Source organism: Microtus oregoni, unplaced genomic scaffold, assembly GCF_018167655.1.
Source record: "Microtus oregoni isolate MIOR12 unplaced genomic scaffold, Mior012 000002F_ref0000024, whole genome shotgun sequence".
Classification (NCBI taxonomy): Eukaryota; Metazoa; Chordata; class Mammalia; order Rodentia; family Cricetidae; genus Microtus; species Microtus oregoni.
In genome coordinates, this window is record NW_024543061.1 from 55,731,590 (window position 1) to 55,757,542 (window position 25,953).

At 46.6% G+C, this 25,953-nt stretch overlaps 1 protein-coding gene across 4 annotated transcripts in view; it reads right to left on the reverse strand.

Annotated features, from left to right (window-relative positions):
* The window catches only part of Vgll4 (vestigial like family member 4), a 114,896-nt gene that overhangs the window by 43,886 nt on the left and 45,057 nt on the right, over positions 1 to 25,953 (reverse strand). The window contains exon 1 of one of the 4 annotated variants that reach the window (XM_041680185.1): positions 18,838 to 19,401. The exons of the other annotated variants lie outside the window; for them this stretch is intronic. Within the exon in view, the coding sequence (XP_041536119.1) occupies positions 18,838 to 18,919 (82 nt within the window). The 5' untranslated portion in view covers positions 18,920 to 19,401. Of the gene's footprint in view, positions 1 to 18,837; positions 19,402 to 25,953 lie in introns of those variants that run through there. 4 annotated transcript variants of the gene reach the window in all.

A 25,953-nucleotide genomic window follows, 5' to 3' on the forward strand; every position in this document is an offset into this window, starting at 1 on the left:
GTAAGAGCAGGTGCCGGGCAAGAGCCTGAGTTTGATCCTCAGATCCCGTGTAAAGGTGGAAGGTGACTCCACAAAGATGTCCTCTGATCTTCACACACACGCCCTCCCCCATCTCATACACACAATACACAACAACTAAGATTTTAATAAAATAATTGTATAGTAGTGAGACGCCTCAGTGGGTAAAGCTGCTTGCTACCCAGCAATGCAAGCCTAACTGCCCAAGTTTAAGCCCTAGAAGCAACATAAAATTTGAGAGAGAAAAGATTCTCCACATGCACACACACATAAACACACACCCCATACACAATTAAAATAGAACAGTGCAGAACACAATCAAAAACCACATGAAGCTGTAATTCACTGACTCGATGCTGGGGTAAATGCAGGCTTCACACATGCCAGCCAAGCTCTGCCATAGAACTGCATCTGTGATACGATATGGATTATCCCCAGGATTTTAGTAGTAATTCAAAGTTTAGAATCGTTAGGCAGGAGATACGTCTCGTGGAAGAGGATTTTATACTTGCCATATCCTCAACAATGAACAAGAGTCCATCATCGGAAGCGAAACCCCGGGCATGGAGTGCACTTCCAGACACAATCTTCCTCCAGCGTGCAGACAAGCTTTCAATGAAGACATAAAGATTAGGGGGTGGGGGACGGGCAACTGCAACTTGAAACTGGGGGCTGGGAGTGGGGGGCAGGATGCGGTTGGCTATTGGACTCTCTCTACCCTCCACACTCAGGCCTCTTTTCAGTTTACACTACCGCCAGCAAACGCTATCACTGAGAGGCCAGGAAGGGCCAGCTCCCCTTCCGTATATTTGCTTAAGATATGAAGGTTAAGTAGTCATTGTGCTCATAAAAGTCGGGCACTTTCAGGCCTATTTAAGGTCTCCGCTTACCTCCAAGTGACTAAGCCTGAAGCCAAAGACAGATGAAAACTGGGTTGATCAAAGGCCGGGCTGTCATTAAGTGAAAATGAGGGAAGATGAAAGGCTGGCGGCCACTTCAAAGGTCCAGAAATGAGCCCTGAGTGCGCAGCGGAGGGCTGGAGCACAAGCACTGGCTGCAGCTTAATGGACTGGATGGCATTCCTGCAGTCACACATCTGCACGCTGACTACATGGGACAGAAGTGTGAGGGCAAGCCTCGAGGCCTGTCTCCTGCCTGGAAGCAAGGAGAAGGAAAGCAGTGCTTCCATGCTGGCAGTTGTTTTCTTTAAAAACAAGGAAGGGAGGGAGGGAGGGAGGGAGGGAGGGAGGGAGGGAGGAAGGACGGACGGACCCTGAGATTCAAGGACAATTTGGAGAAGTTGACAGGGCAGAAGGTGTTCACAATCCCACCTCAGCAGTTTTCTGCAGGCCACACAGTGTGTAGCTCAAGCTATGTCAACTCTGGGTGGACGTGATCCTAAGTCTCCATTCCCAGTAGTCTGATAAGAGCTGGTAGATGGACGTGCTGCCCTCGTCGGGGACTGGCCCTCAGCTTTTGCACTAGAGTGGACACTGCGCCACTGCATGAGAAAACCAGGCTGCTGGAGGGTTGCAGACACCTCCCGCCCACCCCAGCCACGCCACCCACCCTCAGCATCTCAGCCCCCAGGAGCTGTACCCCAGGAGCTGTAGATCCAGAAGTGTGATGGACCCTTAAATCCTCACACACACTCTCTTCCCCTAAAACAACCTCCCTGGATTGACTTTAATACTCAGACTATCTTAACTGCAGCTCTGGACATCCCAATGGCTTTGCAGCCGATTGGCAGGAGCTAAGGAAAGATAAGGCCCATGCTGAGGACACTAAGAAGAGAGTGGCCCAGTGGGCCTGGAATGAAGACAACCACAGCAAGCACCCAGAAGTGACTTGTTAGAGCTGTTAAGTACTGCAGAGCTTGACACAGGCATATTTATTTCATGCCAGGTGAACAGTATTGGCCCAGGCTCTATTGCTAGTTTCGTTTGAGGGAAATGGAGACCAAAATGGCTCAACAACATACCCAAGGTCACACACTTTGGATTAATGAAGACCCAGAATGCCACCTAAGCCTGACTCAAAAAAACACATTTGTAATATTTGTACCCCTCAGAGAGATGTAACAGAGCAAGTCAGTGGCAGGCGAGCAGGAGTTTGCCCATGAACAGATCCTGCAAGCCAAAGGGTGCAGAGACAAGCTTGTATGTAAAACCCTTGCTTGCTATGTGCCCTCCCTCCTCTCGCTTCCAATCAAACTTACCATGGTGAAAACCCTCTCATATTCTTAGTCAAGAGCTGTTATTTGGCTGAGCAGGTGGTGCGCATATTTAAAGCCAGCACTTGGGAAGCAGAGGCAGGAGGATCTCTGAGAATTCAAAGACAGTCAGAGACACACAGTGACACTGTCTCAACACACATACCCCAAAAGACTGCCTTTTGTGCTGAGCCTCGATAAGTGCAACTACAGGAAGCCAGTGACAATGTCTGAGCCTGGTGTGACATGCATATGCATCTGTGGCCACCCGTGATTTGCCCTGCTGTGACAGATTCCATCTGTAAGTCCACTTTCTCCTCTCCTCATCCTCAGCCCCACGTGTGCAAGTACATGCATGTGTATGTGCACACACGTGCATGCACACACACACACACACACGAACACACACACTAAGCATGCTCTATAGAGATCTCAGTTCAGCATGTATGGTAACAATCTCTTTCTCATTAAAAACAGCTGATACTGGTGTTGATACTGATACTGCTCCTCCAAGGGTCCTGAGTTCAATTCCCAGCAACCACATGGTGGCTCACAACCATCTGTAATGAGGTCTGGTGCCCTCTTCTGGCCTTCAGGCATACATGCAGAGAGAATATTGTATACATAATAAATAAATAAATAAATAAATATAGCCAGGCGGTGGTGGCACACGCCTTTAATCCCAGCACTTGGGAGGCAGAGTCAGGCGGATCTCTGTGAGTTCGAGACCAGCCTGGTCTACAAGAGCTAGTTCCAGGACAGGCTCCAAAACCACAGGGAAACCCTGTCTCGAAAAACCAAATAAATAAATAAATAAATAAATAAATAAACAACAATGTCAGATCATCCACTCACTTCTCGAGAACAGGACAGCAGCACAGAGCTAGCTCGGCTAAGAATGCCCTGAGCTGGGAATGACCTGGCATCGTCAATAAGGTTGCTAACTGAGATACCACTACTTAGCCAAATATTGTAATATAAAGGCACGTATACACAGAGCATTCCAATACTTACAGAATGGTTGGATACATTCTATTCCAATATCTTTTAATTTTATAATTGCTTTATTGAGAGTCGCATGCCCTTTTGGAGCCAATGTAATGTGTCTTATGCATCCTCAAAGCTGTGCAATAACCAACATCATCTGGTTTTAGATTTTATTATTGTTCGTATGAGTGTTCTGCCTGTGCACATACTACACATGCATGTAGTACCCACAGAGGCCAGAAGAGGGCATTGGAGCCACTGGAACTGTAGTTAATATGGCTGTCACTACGTGGGAGCTGGGAACTAAACCCAGGTCCCTCTGCAAGAGCAGTCAGTGCTCTTAACCACTGCCTGTGCCACCTCTCCAGTCCTCTGGCTGTGTCCTTGACTGCTCAGAGTTCTATATATATTATGAACGGTCCCTTTTGCAGAAAACATCTGTGAAAATATTCTCCCATCCTGTGAGCTACCTTTTCCTTTGTTACTATGTGCAGTCTTTACCTTAGGAGCAAAGGACTCCCCCATTATCCTCCTGCCCTGTTTCTTGAGAAGCTGGCGTATACCATCTCAGTGACTGACCACCTTCCCAAGCATTTCTTCCTGGCAGTGCCACACCCCAGCTGATTGCAGAAGCTGCACATGCTCTGCCAGCTTTTCCTTCCAGCCTCCCTGACAACAGCTCCCCTGCTACAATGTTCCTAAATTGTTGCGGCCGTGACATGAGGTTAATGGGAATTAGACTAATGAAGAAATAAGGAAAAAGTACAATGTTTTGATTTGGAATGCTCTAGAGCCTATTAGCATTTGGCAAATTAAATGGACGAGTGGTTTGCGGCCACAGGCTTGGCTATGACATGATGAGTTCCCTGGGTCTCCAGTCTCTCTAGGGTATTAACCTCAAGGGTCTTAGCTGGTTGTCCATCTCACCCCAGTCATGCTTTCCAGGACAATGGCAGTAATCCACAGCGTCCTCCAGCCCAAGCCCCATCCATCCCACTGCATACAGATACAATGGTGGGCTGCACCCGAGGACTCTTGTATGCTCCTTTGTTCTTCCCTGGAATTGTCAGCTTGGAACAATCCACTGTGCTTGCCCACATGCATTTCGGCAGATAACCTCAGATGGTCCACACATCAACCACTGTACATCCATGGCATGGGTCTCAACAGTGGCCAAAAGCAGAGAAGAGAGTAACCTCACACAAACCCAACCCCACTGCCACATATACCCATGTCAGTACACTCCCTTGCAAAGATGTCTGGTCCTCTCCTGGGCTCAGGTCACAGCACTGTCAACACAATGGAGGACAGGAAGGGGAGACAGAGAGTGAGTGAGATGAACACAGTCAAGAACTCTCTGCAGCCTAAAGTGATACCCATGCCCATCAGTAAGGGGCAGACAGGGTAGCTTCTAAAGACCTGGGACCCAGTGAACTCATAGTGACCATGACCTCAGCACTCCTGTGAAAAGCTAAAATAGTTCTTGGCAAATTCTAACCAACCCACAGACATTTTCTGCCTTTTCCCTTACAAGTCTTCTCTTCCTTGCTTAGCGCAACGCTTTCCCAAGCCCACTCAGCAGAGCTCCCCAATAGGCTGGAGTTGGATGCATATCTCTCTGCCTGACCCTAGTCCCAGGTAAAACTATTCCAGGGGCATCAAAAGTCTGTAGTCCCGGCACTTCTAGTAGAGCCTGGCAGACTCGTGCCACCTCCACTTTCAAACTGATCCACACTGGGATGGATCCGATCCAGGCCTCTCATTACCTCCTTAAACATCTGCAGCCCCAACTCCTCCGTGGAGCTCACACTACAGTCACCTCTGCAGACATTATTCCCATTGGTGTTTTTAAAGTGTCTGCCTCTTTCGAAACTTAGTGGCCTCCCTTTACCTGGCTGATACCTCAGTTTCCCCATTTGAAAGCTACCTTTGACATTAGCTGCTTTCTATCTTGCAAAAGGCAAAATCCATCATCCAATGCCTATAATTCATTCCCCCCAAGACTCTGAGCAAATCCCTAGGAGACTGTGACTTCCAGTCAGTTGGTGTCTTAGAGTCCATAGAAACAGGGGGAATGAGTACTGGAACAGGGGAAGCTTTAACTGCAGAGACTAGCCTCAGGGAAACACAAGGGCATTCTTCTGGCTAATCTGGTCATGATGTTTAAAACATCCACAAAGCCACTTCCAGATTCCTCTGAGATGCTGGAGAAAGGCACAGAGCAGGATGAAGGGCCTCTGAGGATCTCCCTGGAAACACCTCCCTGTGAATATCGACAGACAGCAGCTATAAAAGAGACAGTAAACAACAGGGAAGTGTCTCAAAGGCCCATGTGTTCAAGGTTGGATCCACCATTGTGAGTGGGAGGAAGGCAGGTTGTTGGGGACATGGCCTTGAAGGAGGTGTGGCCTCTTGGCCACCAAGAGCTCGCAATACAATGTGCTGCCTAGCCACTGGCCCCAAACAAAGCTAAGTAACGAGGATTGAAACCTAAAGTAAACCTTTTCCTTACTAACTTTGCTCTCCCGGATGTATTATTGTGGATGGATTGCTAACACATTTGGAAACGTGCAGCCTTTTGAGATTCCAACAATGTCAGTGGTTTTAGCTTCCAATCCAAATATTTTTCAAAGGCTACTTTGTGATAGCCACGTGTGACCCTATGTGTTAGAAAATTCATGATGGCAGTTTATTTCAATTACATCTGGAGGTCCACAACCCAGCCCCATGATGACTGAAACCATCCTTCATGGCTTTAGGTTAGAATGATACCTGCTTCTGAGGCTTAACAAATGTACATTTGGTGTTTCCAAAACAGGACATAGCCGGGCGGTGGTGGCGCATGCCTTTAATCCCAGCACTTGGGAGGCAGAGGCAGGTAGATCTCTGTGAGTTCGAGGCCAGCCTGGTCTACAAGAGCTAGTTCCAGGACAGGCTCCAAAGCTACAGAGAAACCCTGTCTCAAAAAAACAAAACAAAAAAACAAACAAACAAAAAAGATGCTAGTCATCAAAACATAGGACATATCTCCACCTTGAATTAAACAAAAATAATCAAGGAACCAAAAACGTCACTCAGACACCAAGAACAAAGCACAGTTACTGCTGTTGAGACCATGACACTCTTGCGTAAGTTAATATCGTGGCTGCAACGGTAGCAGAATGTGAAACGTGAGTAAAACACAGAAATTCTCAACCAAGAAAGAAATTGTACAAAAATAAATAAATCAATAACACACACACCATCACCACAAACAGTAAAAACAGAATTCCCGCTCACACAGGTGGACTCACAGCCAAACCCTACTTATTTTCCTAAAGGTTCTTGCATTCTCCTCCTGACATGAAAGAAAAGAGACTGTGTTTGTTGCTGTGATAGAGCACCATGACCAACACAACTTAGAGAAGACAGAGTTGGTTTGGTCTTACGGTTCCAGAGGGTTAGACTCCATCATGGCAGGGAGGCATGGCAGCAAGCAACGAGGTGGAAGGAGCAGGAAGCTAAGGGATCACACTTACGCTCAAAGCCTGTGCCCCGTGACATCTTTCCTCCAGCAAGGCTGTTCTACCTAACCTCCCTATAGCGCCACCGACTGGATACCAAAGGTCCAAATGCCCAAGCCTGTAGGGGACATTGTTATCAAACCATCACAGAGATCTAGCACAGAGGGTTTTCAGTGCCTTTAAAGCACTAATAGGCATTTGAAGAAGGCATTTACTCTCTGCATTCTAAGCACCACTTATGGATCTGAGTTACTGTCATCCCATTCTTCAACCAGTGCCAGGGGAGCATCCGTCCTGCAGAAAATCAGACATATATGCAAGGGGATGCATCAACCCCCATGAAGAGAAGTGAAGAACAGGTTGCAGGCACTCCAAACCTCCAACAGTTCTGCATGATATGCAAGTGGATGAGCAAAACCAAACAGAATGAAGACAAATCAAAAGAAAGCTGTGGTCCTAGGGTAACAACAGATTGTCTGCCCTCTAGCTGAAGGATCTCTGACCTCACTCGTCTACATGATTGCTTGGGGCCTGATCTGCACACAGAACTATGCAAGTGCCACTGGTAGAGAGAACACACAAAGGTATATAGATTCATATCAACATATCCTCCTACACCCCCCCCTTCTCTACCCAGGCTGGCCTTGAACTCCTGATCCTCCTGCCTCCATCTATGAAGTGTTGGTATTATAGGCATGCACGACCCTCAAGAAACTTACACGTTAAGATGCTGGGATGTGAAGGAGGCAGGTTTAGCAATGAAAGGGGATCTAATCAAATGACAGTTGCCATTGCTTAAATCATCAATTTCACTATGACTTGAGTCCTCCTCTGGCCAAAGAAAATTGTCACTAGCTGCAAGATACTTCAGATTCCACTTGTGGAATCAACCACAGAACAATCTAGAGAAAGAAAGCCGTTGAATTTTATAGGGATGCTTCTGTAAGGCTGCTCCTGGAGCAGAAAGTGCTCTGTGAGAGGGGACGGGCACAGAAAGAGAGAGTCCGTTTCCTAGTTACTGGTATTGTTTAAACAAACAAACAACAACAAAAACCTCAGGCTGGAAGGCGAGCTCAAGTCCTGAGCTCTGTGCATACAGACTGGTACGGGAAAAGTCACTACCAGAACACTGTGACCCCAGAACACTGTGCTACATCAGTGTCTGCCATATCCCTTGATCTGGGCTTGGATTTGATAAGTGGAAAAACAGACTCACCTTGAACACACAAATCACCACCTCTACTGTCCTGAAACCGGACAGAAACGTACCCTGCCATCCTCCTCCTCCACCACCAGCAGCAGCCAAAAAGCTCACCGAGGAGTGTCCTCCTATGCGGCACCAACAATCAAGAGTTTTGACTGGTGTCTGTGTTAGATCGGATTATACATTAGCAATGACTAATACGTCAACACTGTCCAACCATTGGGAGCTGAACTGTAAAGGACTCAGTGCAGATAAAAGATTTAGACAGAGTGCACATGATGGTGCCTTCTCCATGCAAAACACTGGGGCAGCTCCTTAAAAGTCTACCATGCCCAGCGACCAGACAGTTCCACCTATGAGTACTGATCCAAAAGAAAGGAGCGTAGAGACTGGAGTGGTGGCTCAGCGCTTGAGAGCGCCGGCTGTTGCAGAGGATCCAGGGGTTCTTCGTCCAACATTGCAGCTTACAACCATGTGTGAATCTGGCCTCTTCTGGACTCGAAAAGCACTGCATACACATGATGCAGAGACATGTGTAGGCCAAACACATGTACACATAAAATAAATCTTGTCAAAAAAGACATGAACATGCATGTTCACCGGAAGCTGTGCAATGAATGCCATGAGCGCACGTAATGACAGCACGCTACACCGAAAACGGGTATGAAAAGAACACTGTGTCTGGGATAGTCTGCCATACTAAGACACACCCAGAGCAGCAGTATTCATGACAGGTGAAATCCTGTCAACTCAAGAGTCCGCCCACCTCAGAACACAGAAGTTCACAAACACGACAGGACAGTTCTGATCATCCAGCAGCACAGATGAACCTTATGCCTCAATGCTGTGCAGAGCAGATCCCGGTGTGTGCTGAGATAAAACAGGTGGGGCTGACTTGGATGACACCCTGTGGCAAGTGTGAGGAGCCACAAAGAAGCATCAAACAGCTCTTGGGAACAAGGTACCGGATGAGCCAGGCTTTCACTATGCAGCCCAGGCTGGCCTCCGCCTCAGACGACAGTGCGAGGCACCACACCAAGCCTGAAAGATCCTTTATCCAGATCTGGTACTCAACTAGGACAAATGTGCTGTTTAAAGTAAACAAACAAGCTAAAACAGAAGGTACAGTTTGGAGATGCTAGGGCCAACCACTCACGACCAAAACACAGGTCACCCAATTTCCCCAAATGCTAACCTAAACAAAACCCCCAGATGAGCTTTCTGCACACAGTTACGATGACTGACCAGAAGGAAGCCGCTGCACACCACGGATTCCCTCCACAAACCGGCACCAGCCCGCCATGAAATCAGACTCAGTCCTCTTCTGCTTCTTTACGGTCTCCCACTTCACAAATCGTTCTTTCTTAGGTGCAACGAACTCAAAATTCTAACTTGATGGGTTCAGTGGGAAAGGGGAGATAACCAAGCCCGATGACCCAGACTAGGGCATATACGCCCATACATATATACACACACACAAAAAAAAATAACATACAATTACACTTTTAAAAATAAAATTCTTACTTAATATGATCTTATTTTTGACGAAACGGAAAGGAAAGCAGCGGCAAAGGCGTCTCTTCAGCCGCTAATGACGTCTCAATGAAAGCCCAGGATGAGGGAAGGAAAGCCAGGCAGATGGAAAGCCGTGGTCCACCATCCAAGGGGAGCCTGGGTCTGCGCCTGGTGTTGGAAACACCAAACAAACACTGCGGCATCTTAAGAGTAAGCACCCAAGACAGGAGCATTACCACACCCTACACTCAGGGATTATTTTCCCCTATTTTTTTTACTTGAAGACTTTTTTCATTCTATATCATTTTTCTCTCTCCCAGCTCCTCCCCACGCCTTACCCATCCAACTTTGTTGTGATTTCTCTCTTTCATAAAAGAAAAGGAAAAAGAAATCAAAACACACACGCACACACACTTAAACAAAACAAAAAAATAAAACAAGCAAAAGACCTATAGAACAAAAAAAAATTGCAAAGCAAAATAAAACAAAAACTCCACAAAAATATCACTGAGTTCATTCTGTGTTGGCCAACTGTTCCAGGCACAGAGCCCGCCCTGGGGTGTGGTGGATAGACCCAGTGACAGCCATCGGAGAAAACTGATTTTCCCTTTGCCAGTGGGGATCAGTTGTAGGTAGCTTCTTATTTAGGGTGGGAGTACATCTGGCTTGAACCTGTGTAGTCTTGTGCACACTGCCAGTCTTTGTGAGTTTAAGTGCATCGGCCCTGCTGTATCTGGAGGACACCATTTCCCTGGAGTCACCCATCAGAAAAAAATCATCCCGAGTGACGTAACCAGACCCCAAAATACAAATATACGTTTTCTCTTATATATGGATGTTAGCTTTTAAGCTTTCAATATGTGTACCACAATGAATAACCACAGGTATTGCGAGAACTCCTTCAGCCAATAGCCTTTAAGATACCAGCTCACTTTGGGCGTGGTCTCATGTACTCTAAACGTCCAAACTAAAAGCATGTGCGGCCCTTTCTGCTGCTGGTTTGGGTTCCAGTTCCTAACACACACAGAGGATTGCAGGTCACTACCTTACTGTGAGTTTATCCCCAAATAAATAAACCTTTGTTATACTCCACTCTGGGCGATTATGGAACCTTTTGGTACTGCTACACATAGGAGTTAGTACCTTAGTTAGGGTTCTATCACTGTGAAGAGACACCATGACCACGGCAACTCTTATAATGAAAATCGTTTAAACTGGGATGGCTTGCTTACAATTCAGAGGCTCAGTCCATTATCATCATGGTGGGACATGGCAGTGTGCACACAGACATGGTGCTTGAAGTAGCTGAGAGTCCTATATCTTGCAGGCAACAGGAAATGGCCTGAGGCACTGGTATGCCTTGGGCGAGTATGAGGCCTCAAGCCCACCCTCACAATGACATACTTCCTCCAACAAAGCCAACAAAGCTTCCAAATAGTGTCATGCCCTATGAGGCTATGGGTGACAAGTACATTCAAACTACCACACAGTTAGGTACCTACAATTGCTCGTTCATATTCTTCAGGCGGGGGTCTCTCAATCAAACGCAGCTCACTAATAAGGCTAGTCTCACTAGTGGGGCTGGGATTAAAGGCGTGCGCCACCACTGCCTGGCTAACGCATAGTAAGAGGTTAGGGATTAAACTCAATGGTAGAGCGCTTGCCTAACAAGTGCAAAGCCCTGGGTTCAGGACTCAGCTCCGGGGCTGGGGAGGACAGGAGAGGGGGGGAAGGATGCGTAGTAAGAACAGAAGAACATGGGTAAATGAAAGTACTGCAAATACTAAAATTAAAATTAATCAACCCTGACTCTGGAATGCTGCAGTCATATCGTGGAAGATGAGTTAAACTGTTCAAAAGCTACATTCATGGCCCCCTTAACTTATCGGGGAAGAAACATGGACACAGCCTAACTGGGTTGTAGGTAGTGTAAACAACTCTGCGGAACCGCTTGGCAGCACACAACTGCATGACAACATTCAATCTCAGAGTCTGCTCTATTAAAGTCAAGTCATTAGCCAAGAGGAATTAGCAGGTCACTATTTTCAGGCGAAGCAGACATAAAATGAAAATTAAGAACAATGCCCACGGATAATGCTCTCTCATTCATAACTTCAGCAGACGCATGGGGCTTGTGATGGCTGTTCTTAGTTTTTAACTTGACTACATCTGGAATTAACTAAAACCAAAATAGCTGGGCACACCTGTGAGGGATTTTTCCCCCCCCATAATTAAGTCATTTGAAGTAGGAAGACTTATTTCTAATCCCAATCTTTGAGGTAGGAAGATCCATCTTAATCTGGGCCACACCCTCTGCTGGAAGCCTACATAAAAGGAAGGAGGCTTGCGCTCTCTCTGCCTGCTTGCTGTCACTCTTCCTAGCAAGTTCATTCCTTCGCTGGCATTAGAGCCTACTTCTTTGGGATTCAAGTGTACACCAAAGACCACATGAGACATCCAGCTTCTCAGACTGAGCAACTACTGGATTCCTGGACCTTCTGTTGGTAGACAGTCATTGTTGAACACAGCTTCTAAGTCAGTCTAATAAATCTAATAGATAGACAGACAGACAAATAGATAGATATTCATTCATTTAATAAGTTCTGTTCCTCTAGAGAACTCCGACTAACATGCCGCTATTACTGAAAACAGCGCCCCCTCTTGGCTCCACAAAGCCAAGAACTGTTTGGATTCTGCCTCTATCTAAGCTTTCTGTTCCCTAAAGGCCATAGGCAGCTGTTGCTGCGGCAATGTTTGACATGTCACATGTCAGCTTCCAGCCACCTGCCTGTTGATATAGAACCAGTCTCCCCACTCAGGCATCACAAGCGCAACCCAACCGCACTCTCCAAAAACGACGCAAGACAGTCTAGACACGGTGGTGGGGAATGTGAATGAAACACTAGCTGGGGAGAAATTCCAACTGGAGCATCAAGAGCTATTTAACAACGAGTGAATGAGTAGGAGGTGGTGTCAGTCCCACAGCTGAGGTGACCTTTGCTGCTGCAGCACGGCTGCCCATGGGGAGGACATAACACTTCATGACCATTCAACCCCTTCACAAGATCTCATTAAAGCACCAGAGCTCGGGGTTGGGGCATGTGCTATGCATGTGTGAAGGCCTGGGTTTCATCCCCAGCATATTCCACAACCCCCAAAAGATGGCATACAGAATAATTCCAATTACATGGCGCTAGAACAAAACAATGCCAGACTGGAGATATGGACCAGCAGCACTTGCTGCTCTTGGAGAAGACCCATCAGTTCCCATCATCCACATGGTAACTCACACACCCTGTGACTCCAGTTCATCCAACAGCCTCTGCTGGCCTCCCCAGGCACCACACTCACAGGCACGTACACATACGCACCACACACACATACCTAAAAATAAAATCTTTTTTTAAACCCCATCTACAGTCTAGGCATGGTGATGTACTCCTTTTAATCACACATTCTGTGAGTTTGAGGCTAGTCTGGTTTACATAGTGGGTTCCAGGCCAGTCAGGGCTACAGAGTCTGTAAAAAATAAATAAGTAAATAAAATGGATTTTCTACTTTTTATTTTGTTTTGTTTTTCAAGACAGAATTTCTCTGAATATATCCCTGGCTCTCCTGGAACTTACTCTAGACCAGGCTGGCCTCTTGACTGCCTCCTGTGTGCTGGGATTAAAGACACATGCTACCACTGTCTGCCTGGATTTTCTACTTTTTTCTAGGGTAAATAAAACATTCTTTCAACTAGCAGCGATTCACACTGTTAATATTGAAGATATTATATACGAGGCCCTGAAGTTAAAATAATTCACAGAATTCTAAGGCTGACATAGAGAGGGCTAGAGATGGTACACTAGTAGTTAAGGATGCATTTCCAGTTTGCATCCGAGGACCCACATCAGGTGGCTCAGAACCACATTTAATATCAGCTCCAAGAGATCCAACAACCTCTTCTGGCCTCCGTAGACACACCACCACACAAATACACTAATATAAATAAGACTTCAGAATTTTCAGAAAGTCGGCGCAGTAAAGCAAACCAGCAGAAAGAACACTCCTAGAACACGGGTGGACAGACACTGCCACACAAGCCTGCATACCTGGTGCCCACATGAAGATGGAAGGAGAAAACGGACTCCACAAAGTTGTCTTCTGGCTGCCACCATGTGCAAGGCACACACAACCCCCTGCCCCATAACATACATGTGATTAAAAAAAACCACTCAGAGGGTGAAGCTTAAGAGTGCTTGGTGCTCTTGGAGGTGACAGGAGTTTGTTTCCCAGAACACAAATGAGCACTCAAAATTGTTTCTAACCCAGCTCCAAGGGACCTGACACTTTCTGTTGGTCTCCTCAGACACTTGCATCTGTGTGGTGCACATACCCACATATGTATATCAGTTAAGTCTTTTTTAAAATAAGTAAGTAAATAAATAATCTTAGAGAACAGGAAACACTGACTTGGGAAGTGAGATGTGGGCAAGAGAGTGCAGGGGAGTGCAAACAGCAGAGAAATCATTCCAAAAAATGAAGCCCCTGTGATGGGGGTGGGGATGTGTCAGCTTTTGTGGGAGTACAACCAACTCAGGACTTTGTTTTCAAGTAAAAATGGGAGAAGGGCCTGCTTCACACTGCTGAGCGAGGCTAAAAAATAATTACCATGAGCTAAATATATAAATAGCATTAAATATAAACTGTCATTAAATAAACATTAAATACATAGAGATGAAGCAGATACAGCCAGGAGCATCCCCTGAGAAGACTTTTTTTTATAGATCTGTACACCAGCAAAAGCTAAATCTGGATCTGATTTCTTCATGACAAAACCCAGTTTTCTTCAGCATCCTGGCAGTGAAGCAGAAGTAAACTGAACACACCCCAGGGCCTGCCTGCCTCCCCCCACCTCAACATTTATTTGGGAAGGGGTAGGGGGTGGGGGTGGGGGCCAAAGGACAAGCTTGGGAGTCAGTTCTCTCCTTCCACCACGTGGGTCCCAGAGACAGAAATCAGGTCATCAAGGAGCTTGGCTTAGTTGCCTTTACCCACTGAGCAATCTCCCTGGCCCAGAGATTTCTTTATATCTATATGACATGGTTTTAAAAGCTTGCTTCACAACAATGAACCCAGACACCTTAGGAACATAAGGCAAAGGAAGGCTGACTTCTAACAAGCCAAGTGCTGGCTCCCAGAGATAACAGCCCAAATCAAACAAACCTTCCAGAAGGGGATTGAGAATTATGGGCGTGGAGCTGGAAGGAAGGAGGCTCTAATCATACCTTCCGGGCAAAGGCTGTAATTAGCAGAAACACAAGCACTCACCTGGGGAGAGGGAGAGAGAGAAAGAGAGAGAGGGAGAGGGAGAGGGGGGAGGACAGAGTGCTCTAAGATGCGAAAACTGAAAGAACTTCCACCATAAAATGGTTACAGAGGCAGCACCACAGATTACATCCAAATCAAGACCAAGTCACTTGATCTGTGTGTAGGGCTAGGAACCAAGTCGGAGACTTGTAGCCTCGTTCTGACGGCCTTTTCACCCAACAGCACTGGAGGCTCCAAAGCCTCCCAAAGCCTCTGAGCTCTTCAGACAAAGAACAATGAAACTAGGCCTCCATCAACCTGTTGCCAGTAGACTGGCAAGAAACAAAAGAGCCCCATGCCCAGACTTGCAGGGCCTCACTCTGCTGGGCAGCCCAAGTGTGTATGTTCCCTTCCCATTCAGAAAAACGGATGTGATGTGAATGCAGCTTGCAGGGAAACAAGTGGGAATCACGTTCTAAAACGACAGTTCTAAACCCCGAGGACCTCTGCATGCCCCTCTCTGAAGCTCTGAGACCATCGCTCTATGCAACTCATCCTCACTTTCTCCCAAGACAAATCGCACTATTAAATTAAAAGGCGAGAATTCCTCTACCAAATTACCCACTAATGACTCTTAACCCATAATTGAAGAATCACTAACAGCACTTCACAGACACAGGCAGCCATGAGCATTTATTAGGACCTAACTTTTCAGAACTGAGTGATTATGTAAGCGTGGCTGCCAGCCATCCTGAACACTCCCACTCTCCCACTGCTTCATGGAAGGCTCTCTCTGGGGAGCTCGCCTCTAGCCAGGGCCGCCACCACCTTCTCCTTCTCCAATCCCATCCCACATTCTATAGTGGCCAGAGAGAAAGTTCTAGAAGGCTAGTCACCTGCAGCTAGCATCAGGACAAAGCCTGCGAGCTGGGGTATGAGCCACCCCTCCCCCACCCCAGCAGGCCCAGTCCTGAGGATGTAAACAGAGAGGGGACAGTAACCTTCGTTAGAGAAGAGGCCCAGGGGCCCACTGAGATGGGCTCCAACCTCACCTCAGTCCTGCAACAAACCCCCAAATCCGTCCGAACAAAGAGAAACTCTGGGCCTAGATCAAGACGAAGGTATTAGATGATGTCTAAGAGCCTGGTTGGCTCTGTGGTGATGAGTTAATTAGAGAAAACAACAGTCCATAATTAAAGACTGCATTGCACAGCAGCGGCCGCAGAGCCACCGGGGAAAGCCTGCAGACTTCTGTTGTTGTGAGTTGGGCTTTGACATAAAGCATGACCTGGAGCCTCAGAGGGTCCTGAGTACTCTTTGGGGCCACGTCTTCATGAGGCTTGTGACCATCCAGTGGGATGAACAGGAATTCAAAAGGAGAACAGTAAGAGGGCTGGCTGCGGTTGACCTACAACCTACGCCTTTATTATGGAGACAGAGGCAAAACTGACCCTCTTTAGATACAAAGGGCCCAGCCAGAAGAATAGCAGGATGGAGTGGTTAGCAGTTGTGCATGGTGATAAGAGGCCACGAAGCTTCTGGACTTGTTCACTAACACAAGCGATTTTACTAAGTCATTAGTGCAGAAACTGGTTCTCACAGGTTAGACAGATGTTCGGTCTCAACCACTCTGCTCTCCAGAACCTGCACCGGCCTCTTAGTCCTCCTTGGAGGTGACCATGAGGGTGGTATAAGGATGCGGTTACCACACAGGTTTGGGCTATAGTGAGGCTCGGTGGGAGAAGGTGGACTTAGCAGAAGATAATGTGGGTTCCAGCCCAAGACCCCAAGGAAGGAAGACAAACTGGAGTAGATTCAAAAGTAAGAGCCAAGGGTCCCTGTGTGGAAGCTGCTAAGAGGAGGAAGAGGGTGAGGACACAGTTCACCCGACACAACCGAGGCTGTGGTAGAAGCAACCTGGGCAAGCAAAGCTCCCCCACCTACACCTTCACTTCTAAAGCCAGCAAACACTGAGTCTGCCCCTGGTTAAAGGCAAGAACAGATCAGATACTACCTACCCCATCCACTCATGATCCTCATAACGGCCCTGGCACTCTGGAGGGCCGGTCTGTTCAATGCAAACTATCTCAGCACACTTCCTTTAAACTGTACCAATTTTCTGTTTGTTTCTTTGTTTCAGACAGGGTCTCACTATGTAGCCCTAGCTGCCCTGGGACTAAGTAAAGCAGACCGGCCTCAGACTCACAGAGACCCACCTGCCTCTGCCTTCTCATGCTGGGATTAAAGGTGAGTGCCACCAGGCCCAGTTCTGTTCTGCTTTCTTACAGGAGAGAATCCCACGTCTAATTTATAGCCATCCCTCCACGCGGCCCTGGCAGTCGAGACCAGATGTGTGTGGTGTTTACAGTGAGGAAACCAGAGGACGTAAACAACTGGCTCCAAACGCCACTCTGGTTTTGCTGTGCTTTTCTTCATTTCCTGTGTATTTATTTTGGTGTTAGAATAATATTACCTTTCATAATAAGGAAAACGGGAGCAGATGTTTAAACTAAACAGACGATAGCCTATGATCCCACACATCTACTTGGCTCTCAAAATCAAAGTCTGTTCTTCCAAACAGCGAAGGAAACAACACAGCTAACTGCTGGCTTATGTGCTTTCCACGGAACCGCACACCCACCTGGAGGAGCTGCTGAACTTCCTCCCCAGACACAGGAACAAACCTGGTCCCAGCGTCCTGGCAGCTTCAGTGTTCCTCGCTCCCCGCTTGGTTTTTAACTATCAGATTACTTGTTGACGAAGAGACCACATTAAAAGTTTTCATCTTTTGTTGAGGTGCAGGGTTTTTTTTTTTAATTTAAAAAAAAAAAAAAAGACAGTACATGAATCCCACCAGAAACTGCTTCTGAGAATCGGGCCTTTGAGATGAAGGAGTTTAGAGGCCAACATATTCCATACATGTAAAGGGAACTTGTCAAAGTAAAGTGGTATCTTATTTAAAAAACAAAACAGCAACAACAACCAAAAAAAAAAAAACTTTAAATCTGAGATTATTATCCATAGTTAATTTTAAAACAAGCTTGAAAGGGTATGTTTTCAACCACTTTAAGAAACAGATCTGAAACTTCTACACAAAAACACAGCACAGCTCCCCACTTTAACTTCTGCCCAGGAAAAAGCAAACAACCCACTTAGTCTAGTCTAGAAGAAAACCCAGAGTCCAGTGCCCCCAGCAGGAAGATGTGCCTGGACTCGGCACGGCACGCTTTTACCAGGAAAGACTCCCTGGCAGTCCCAGCTCACTCCCTGCCCTACCAATCCCCAGGCTCAACCAGGCCATTACCCTGGACTCAAATGGCACGTAGGTAAAAATTCCAAAAGATGGAATTGGGGTTCTCTCTTTTGCTCTCCTCCGGGGAGTGTCCAAGGGAAGGGGAGGTGATGAACCAGAAGAACCTCGGGATGGGAGCATTTTCCACTTTCTTTAGCCTTCTGGCAGCTGGGTTGTGTAATCACCCGGGACCGGGGCTGGAGGCAGCCCTTCTCACTGTCACAGGAAATGGGGCGGCAGACAAAGAGCCGGCCTGGGCTCCCTGACACCAGGCCTTGCCAGCCCCACAAAATCCACAGAAAAAAACTAACTAAATGTCTGAGACAATGGTCCCGGAAAACAAAAACTCATTGTGGCTTTTTGTTGTTGTTTCTCCACCACACAAAATCCAGAACAAGAGTACACACAGAACACTGTACACGGTGCTACATCTAAAAATACGTCTGAGTCCCTCCCTCTTCTCTAACACCCACATGCTTAACTTCCCCTTGTTCTTATAAGTTCCTCCCCTCCATAAAATGGCAACAAAATCAAAAGAGAAAAGAATTTAAAGTGTAACAATCTTGTCAGATCTTGTCAGTAAGTTGGAAGCAAACTTACAACAATATGTCCCCTCCCGTCCGTCCTCCCTGCTGCCACCCTCCTGCCAGACACCAGGAAACTGTCCTGAAATGGTGCACCACTTTGTCTAGGCACTCCACCATCCCAAGAAAGACAAGAAAATGTTCCGAAGCCAGCCGATCAGAATCCCCCCACCGAGGAGGAGTGGCCGCTACAGATACAAACAAGAAGTCCATCCTATAACATCTACCTTCGTAGCACAGAACCCCGATGTTGTTGTTCATCTTGTCCAAGTACTGGTAGTTCAACAGGTCCATCTTCATAAACAGCATTTATCTGTCCGGCTAGCAAAGAAAGGCAGTTCTTTGCTTTCACTCCCGAAGAGAAAGTTTCAAAATTCAGTCTTAGCTGAGTAGCTCCAGGCTCTCCTAAAACTTCAGTAAAATAGAGGCCCAGCCTCACAAGAGTCAAACAAAGTATATAAAAGTTTTTGTTTTAAAAAAAGATCACACACACACACACACACACACAAAAAAAAAATCAGACTCAAACAAAACCCGTCCAGGGCTTACTGGAAGGCAGTGTCTCTATTTCGTCCTCTACTCGGCTTTAAAAAAAAAAATCACTTCAGCAGTCTTCCAAAGCTTGTCTTGAGGGTTTAAAAAGAAAGCAGTAAAAAAAAAACACAAAGCACATTTCTTAGGACAAAGGCACTCTCCCTCACAGCCCGCTGCAAGCTGACTGCGCTGACATGCTGGCTATGCTTGGTATGACTCGTATGTAAACCAGCTTCCTCTGCTTGGGGAGGTGGGGGCCGAGCATGCTCACTGGAGCCTCGGCACAGGATCAGGCTCTGGGCGCTTGCAGAGTTAGCAGGAAGCAGAAAGAGGAGGGGACAGCGAGGCGCAGGGGGCAAGGAGTCTTTCCTCTTCGGAGCCAAAGGCTGCCAGAGGCCATGGAAGAAAACCCAGCAAGTTTTAGAGTGTTTTGTTTTGTTTCGGGGTTGGGGGTAGGCTAAGCAGAAAGTTAAAAAAGTCTGCCGTGGAAGCAAACTACACGGAATTTAACTTTCGGGTGACTTCATTCCAGGGGCTGAGAACCCTGGGCTTCCACTGGGGTGTGCTCTGCTGGGTACAAGGTTTCTTTGTTTCTTTGTAAGATGGTTTTATTATGTCCAGGGACATAGTGAGTGTTTATACTTTCAAGTCAATGTACATGCAACTTCCTTCCCAAGCCCTGTGGCTGCACAGACAGGCCTAGAGATAAATCTTTCCACAAAGGAGGAAACTGAGGCCCCAAGACTGAGTAGACTACAGACCCAACCTCCACCTCCACCACACACACACACACACACACACACACACACACACACACCACACGCAGGCACCTGGGGTAGGTTGGGGACACTATCTGGAGAGGTGGCTGGGTGACTAAGAGCACTGAGGGCTTTGGCAGAGAACCCAAGTTCGGTACCCAGCACTCACAAGGGATCTAATGCCTTCTTCTGGCCTCCATGAGCACTACGTGTGCACAATGCACACAAAAACATGAAGAAAAAACATCCATACACATAAAATAAAAAATATTTCTCTTTTGATGGCGAAGACAGGGTTTCTCTGCGTAGCCTTGGCTGTCCCGGAACTTCCTCTGTTGACCAAGGGCTGACCTCGAACTCACAGAGATCCACCTGCCTCTGCCTCCCAAACTCTGGGATTAAAAGCATATGATACCACTGCCCAGCTAAAAAAAATAATAATTTTTTTAAAACCCAGTTGCTCTCCAAACTCATCTGGAAGGTTGTGACCAATCATGGAAACTTCCAAAATGTTCCAAGAAGCTCCAATACAGAGTGTCACTGAGCTTCAGCTGAAAAGGGAAAAGAACCAGTCTTAAGGGACTCCACCTCAGACTGGCACTGTGATGCAAGCCGATAATTCCAGCATGTCACAGACTGAGGCAGGGGAACAACCATGAGCTCCCAGGCCTACCTGGGCTACAGATTAAGATTCATCCACCTCCAAAAAAGACATCACCGCATTCACATACTTTAGAATGAAGAACTTTTTAAAAGAATTTTTTTTTTTTTTTTTGGTTTTTCGAGACAGGGTTTCTCTGTGGTTTTGGAGCCTGTCCTGGAACTAGCTCTTGTAGACCAGGCTGGTCTCGAACTCACAGAGATCCGCCTGCCTCTGTCTCCCAGTGCTGGGATTAAAGGCGTGTGCCACCACCACCCGGCTCATAGAATGAAGAACTTTTTAAAAACAATTAAGGACATGACTGAAATAATACAGATACAGGGAAATGAGCAATGTCCCTTCCATGACTCAAGGACATTAAAAACCGTGGTTCTCAGGCAAGGGAACACCAGACTCAATCCCAGGAGCCTACACGGTGAAAGGAAAGAACCAACTCCCCAAAAGTTGGCCTCTGACCTATCCACACACCATGGCATGGACACGCCCATAAACATCGAGCAGGTGGTCCTGGCTGTATAAAACGCCAGGCTGAAGACAGGCATGGTAGCGGCACCAGGAATGGTAGCAGCCCAGAGGCAGGCAAATCGCTGTGAATTTGAGGTTAGCCTAGTCTCTACAAAGTGGGTTCCAGGGCAGCGAGAGCAAATAGACCACATGTGCACCTGCACAGACATGTGCACTATGATACACAAATATAAAATAATGAAATTTAAAATCAAAATAAAACCCTCTCCTGGAGCAGCACAACAACTCGGGGAGTTAGCATGTGCCATGCAGACTGACCGCCTAAGTTTAATTCCTGAGAGAGCTAACTCCCAAAAGTTGTCTTCTGAGCTCTACACATATGCAGCAACACACCTGTACACACTCACACAAGATGTAATAAATAAACTTTAAAGCAACTAACTGGACGGCAGCCTCTCCCTCTTCCACGGGCATGCTGCATGGTGGTGTCTGCATCCCACCCTGCAGGTTCTGACTGTAGTTCAGGTCCCATCAATACCTCCACCGAAAACACCCAGTGCCAAACACGCCCATTCTCAAACTCAGACTAACCGCTCACAGGCTGAGCACAAGCATCAGCAGGAGGGACTGTCAAGGGCAATTAGGAGCTGGCGCACATCTTTAATCCCACCACACAGGAGGCAGAGGCAGGCGCATCTCTGTGAGTTCGATGCCAGCCTGGTTTATAGGACAAGTGTCAGGACAGCTAAGTCTACACAGTGAAACAAAACAGCAACAATAAAATCCAAAACAAACAAACAAAAAAGGCAGCAAAGGACTGGGGGTGGCAGGGTAGGAGTGTGGGGTCTTGTAAGTTTGAACCACCCTAAAGATAATAACAGAACGAACCTTCTCACCAGGGCTAGGGATACAGATGAAAACAATGCCAAGCACACAGGGAGACCACAGGCTGAACTCTAGCTCTGGGGCAGGTAAAGGAGACACCACACATTAGAACGTGCAGCAGTCACCCTTCTCTGACAGGGGAACCAAACAGGCACCATCACACCAAATTCTATACAGAGAAGATACAGACAACCGCATGAGAGGAGCTGTGTGGGAAAGAAGCCTTGAGGTACGGTGATACTTTGTGCCCTAACAAATAAAGCTTGCCTGGAGATTGAAGGGCAGAGCTAGCCCAGAGTTAGCCATAGAGGCCAGGCAGTGGTGGCACACACCTTTAACTCCAGCACTAGGGAGGTGGAGGCAGAAAGAGATATGCCTACGTGGAGAGGGGCGCGTGGAGAGGGGCGCGTGGAGAGGGGTGCGTGGAGAGGGGCGCGTGGAGAGGGGCTATAAGGCAGGAGGAAACAGGAGCTCTAGAGATGGCATTCATTGTGCCATCTCCTCAGCCCCTATATATCTTGTTTTTGTTTTAAGACAGGGTTTCACTTTAAAGTTGGCTTGAACTCTTGATCTTCCTGTTTCATCATTGCTGATGCCAATACCATACCATGTGCCACCACCCTTAACTGCAAGGGTGGCGATATGTGGTTGGTAAATCTTTTGATTGAATAACTAAAGACAGTAGAGGTCTAAGCATTTAATTATCTTCAAGGACCAAGATTGAAGCATCTGTCCTAAAAGGCAAAGTTGAGAGGGAATTTTAAACATCCAGAACTGCAGACATGAATGACTATATGGTTTGTATGTGTGTGGGGGCGCATGCATGCGTGTGTTCTTGCTATTCACTAATTGTGTCCCATCCTTGCATCAGTTGGTATCAGATGCCCAAAGCAGACAACCTGTGGAAAGATGAAAACCAAGCCCCCGCTGTTGGTATAAATCTACAGCACACAAGAGGTGATCTGTGCATGTTGGTTATGGCTCAGCCTCCTGGTAGGATAGAGATGGCGTGATCATGACAGAAGCAAGTCCAGGCTAACCACTAACTTACTCTAGCTGCCAGGAGCTGACTACTGAGTTAGACTAATCAGGAAAAGCCAGGGGGTCTGACAGCACTCTCCAGATACTTACTAGAATCAAATGTTTCTTCCGGAGCCACTCAGAGAAAGAAACAAAGTATCTCAAGTCTGACAGTAATCTCCCTGAAGACTCTGGAAACACACACAACCCTACTGAGCTATCAGGTCCCCACCTCCAGTAAAGTCAACTGTTTTCTCTGGGATTTTACAGTGGCTAGGTATTAAACAATGTTCTTTCTAAAGGTGGTTCCCCTCACCTTTTACAGCAATTAAAATCAGCCGAACTTGATAAGTGAATTTTTAAAAATATCGAAGACTTTAGTAAATGAAATAAATGAGCTAGTTTCTGGCATCTGCTCAATAGTTGGATGTGTTGAGAACTCAGGCTTACAGGCATCTCCAGAATGATCAGACCCACTGTGGAGAGAGGCACTCCTCAGCAGAGGACGGTACCATCCAAGACACTGCGCTGGCAAGGGTACCCTTGACCTATCTTAATCAGGATATTACCCTTGTGAGAACAAACCTGGGGGTGTGGGGAGGGAGGGTTAGCTGGTTTTGCAGTGCTCAGAATGGGACTAGGACCTCATCATGTCAGCCACAGTCACAGTGCCACACAGAGTTCTAAGTTAAAGCCTTGTGCTGATGGCTAAGGGAAAGCATGGGAAACCAGCTTGTTGAAGGCCACTTAGGATGCACAGCCAAAGACCTGCTGGAAGCCCTCCTCAAAGAACCATTACCAAAGGGGCTAAGCTGTCCAGACCACTGTACTTGAGATCAATCCTGCACTTAGCTCTAACGCAAGATTGAGGAGTTTTATATAGCTCTCACCCAATAAAGTCCAATCTGCACACAGTAGGTCTTCAGACAAGTTGATGAAGACCTATTGTATGAGATGGATAAACAAGTTATCCAAATGGAGGGGAAAGAGTGGGGGGGGGGAGAGACAGAGACAGAGACTGACTGTCAGGTGACAGCTCTGCAGCTCCTCCTTCTACTTTTACTTGAACCACAGGGGAGAGGGTGATTTCAAATGGTCCAAGTACCAACAAGATAAATCTGAATTAAATCTACTAAGTTCTCTCTATCACTATACTATACTATACTATAGAGGTATATCCGAGAAAATACCTCTAATGTCATGTTACTTCTTCAATGTGGAACTGATCAAACTGACACGTTGTAAATATTTCATCAAAATCTTTTCAAAGTATATTATCAACCTATATCTTAAATTTTGTTCCCTCCAAAATGGTACCAGTTGTAAGTTCAAATACACTCAACTTCTTTTAAGTAACATAGGATCATTTTGTACACTGTTGAGGGGGCTTAATACACATTTCGTGTAATTTAGAAAAAAAAACAAAATAAAATAGATCTTCAAATAAGATGTAGATTTTCAATACAACATCTCCCTCTAGGGGCCAATTTTAAATCTCACTGGCAATTCAGAAAAGCGAGGTCCCCAGTGTGCTCACTAGGTCTCTCAAACACCACAGAAAATGCTTCTTAGCAAACAGTTTCACCTTTATTAAATTAAAAACAAAATTAAAACTATTTTTCAAATTAAAAAAAATACTATGGAGAACCAGTTCCACTGGTATCACATACACTGACAGGAAACTGGCTTTAAGATGAACTCCAGGCATAAGTGAACCTAGAGAGCATGTATTCAGAATGGTGGCTCACTTTTTTTGTTGTTTAACCTTATTTTTATCTTACCTGTATGGGTGTTTTGTCTGCATGCATATCTGCATCATGTGCATACCCATGCAATACTCATGGAGGCAAAAAAAAAAAAAAAAAAAAAGACACCAGCCCACCAGAACTGGAGCTAGAAAGGTTGTGAGCTACCGTGTGGGTGTCGGAAACCAGAGGCCAGGCCTTTGCAAAAGAAATCCACAGCTCTTCACCACCGGGCCATCTCTCCAGCCTCCTTGTGTTTAAAATAATTAGAAAAAGCCAAGTGTGGTGGGGCTAGTACCTACAACCTAGCACTTGTGACTCTCCGACCCGGGAAGACAGTTGTGAGTTCCAGTTAAACACCCCCACCCCGACTATCTCCATCCCCCACCCCTACCACCCTCCTCCACCACCACCACCATCATCATCACCACCACCACCACCACCACCACCACCACCACAATGAACTGGCGCTATAGGAAAGGGATGAATTATCATCCCAGAAAGAGTGTGTGTCTAGCAAAGCACCATGCCCAAGTGTTTCAGCCGCTGCTTTCCATGCCCAATGCTGAGAGCAACAAAACATGACGACTATGGGTTTTGTTTCTACAGGTGTGCTGGCTGATTTTATAACACCTTGACACAAGCTGAAGTCTGAGAGAAGGGAACCCCGATTGAGAAAATGCCTCTGTAGGACTGGGCTGTAGGCAAGTCTATAGAGTGTTTTTCAAATTACTGATTGATGCAGGAGGTTCCAGCCCATTGTAAGTGGAGCCATCGCTGGGCTGGTGGTCTTGGGTTCTATTAGAAAGACGGCTGAGCAAGCCCAGGGGAGAAAGTCAGTGAGCAGCACCCCTCCATGGCCTCTGCATCAGCTCCTGCCTCCAGGTTCCTGTCCTGACTTCCTTCGATGATAAACAGTGCTCTGAAAGTGTAAGATAAATAAACCCTTTCCTCCCCCCAAGCTGCTTGGTCATGGTGCTTCATCACAGCAATAGTAACCCTGACAAGACAACATTTAGGTTTCCTGAAATGCTATCCATAGATCATTCACTGGAAAAGCATGAAACTGATAGTCACACTGCAACAAACCCTAAATACCACAGGTATATTCTGCAAGATTGATCAGAGCAAACTTCTGAAGCAAAGATGGGAAGAGACAGTTCTCAGAGGGTCAGCACTTGAAGGTGCTCACTGCCAGAGCTGATGTGAGACCCATGAGCTTTTAACCAACCACGTGGCTCAGACATCACTTCAGAGTAGCTTTCCTCAGTCAAG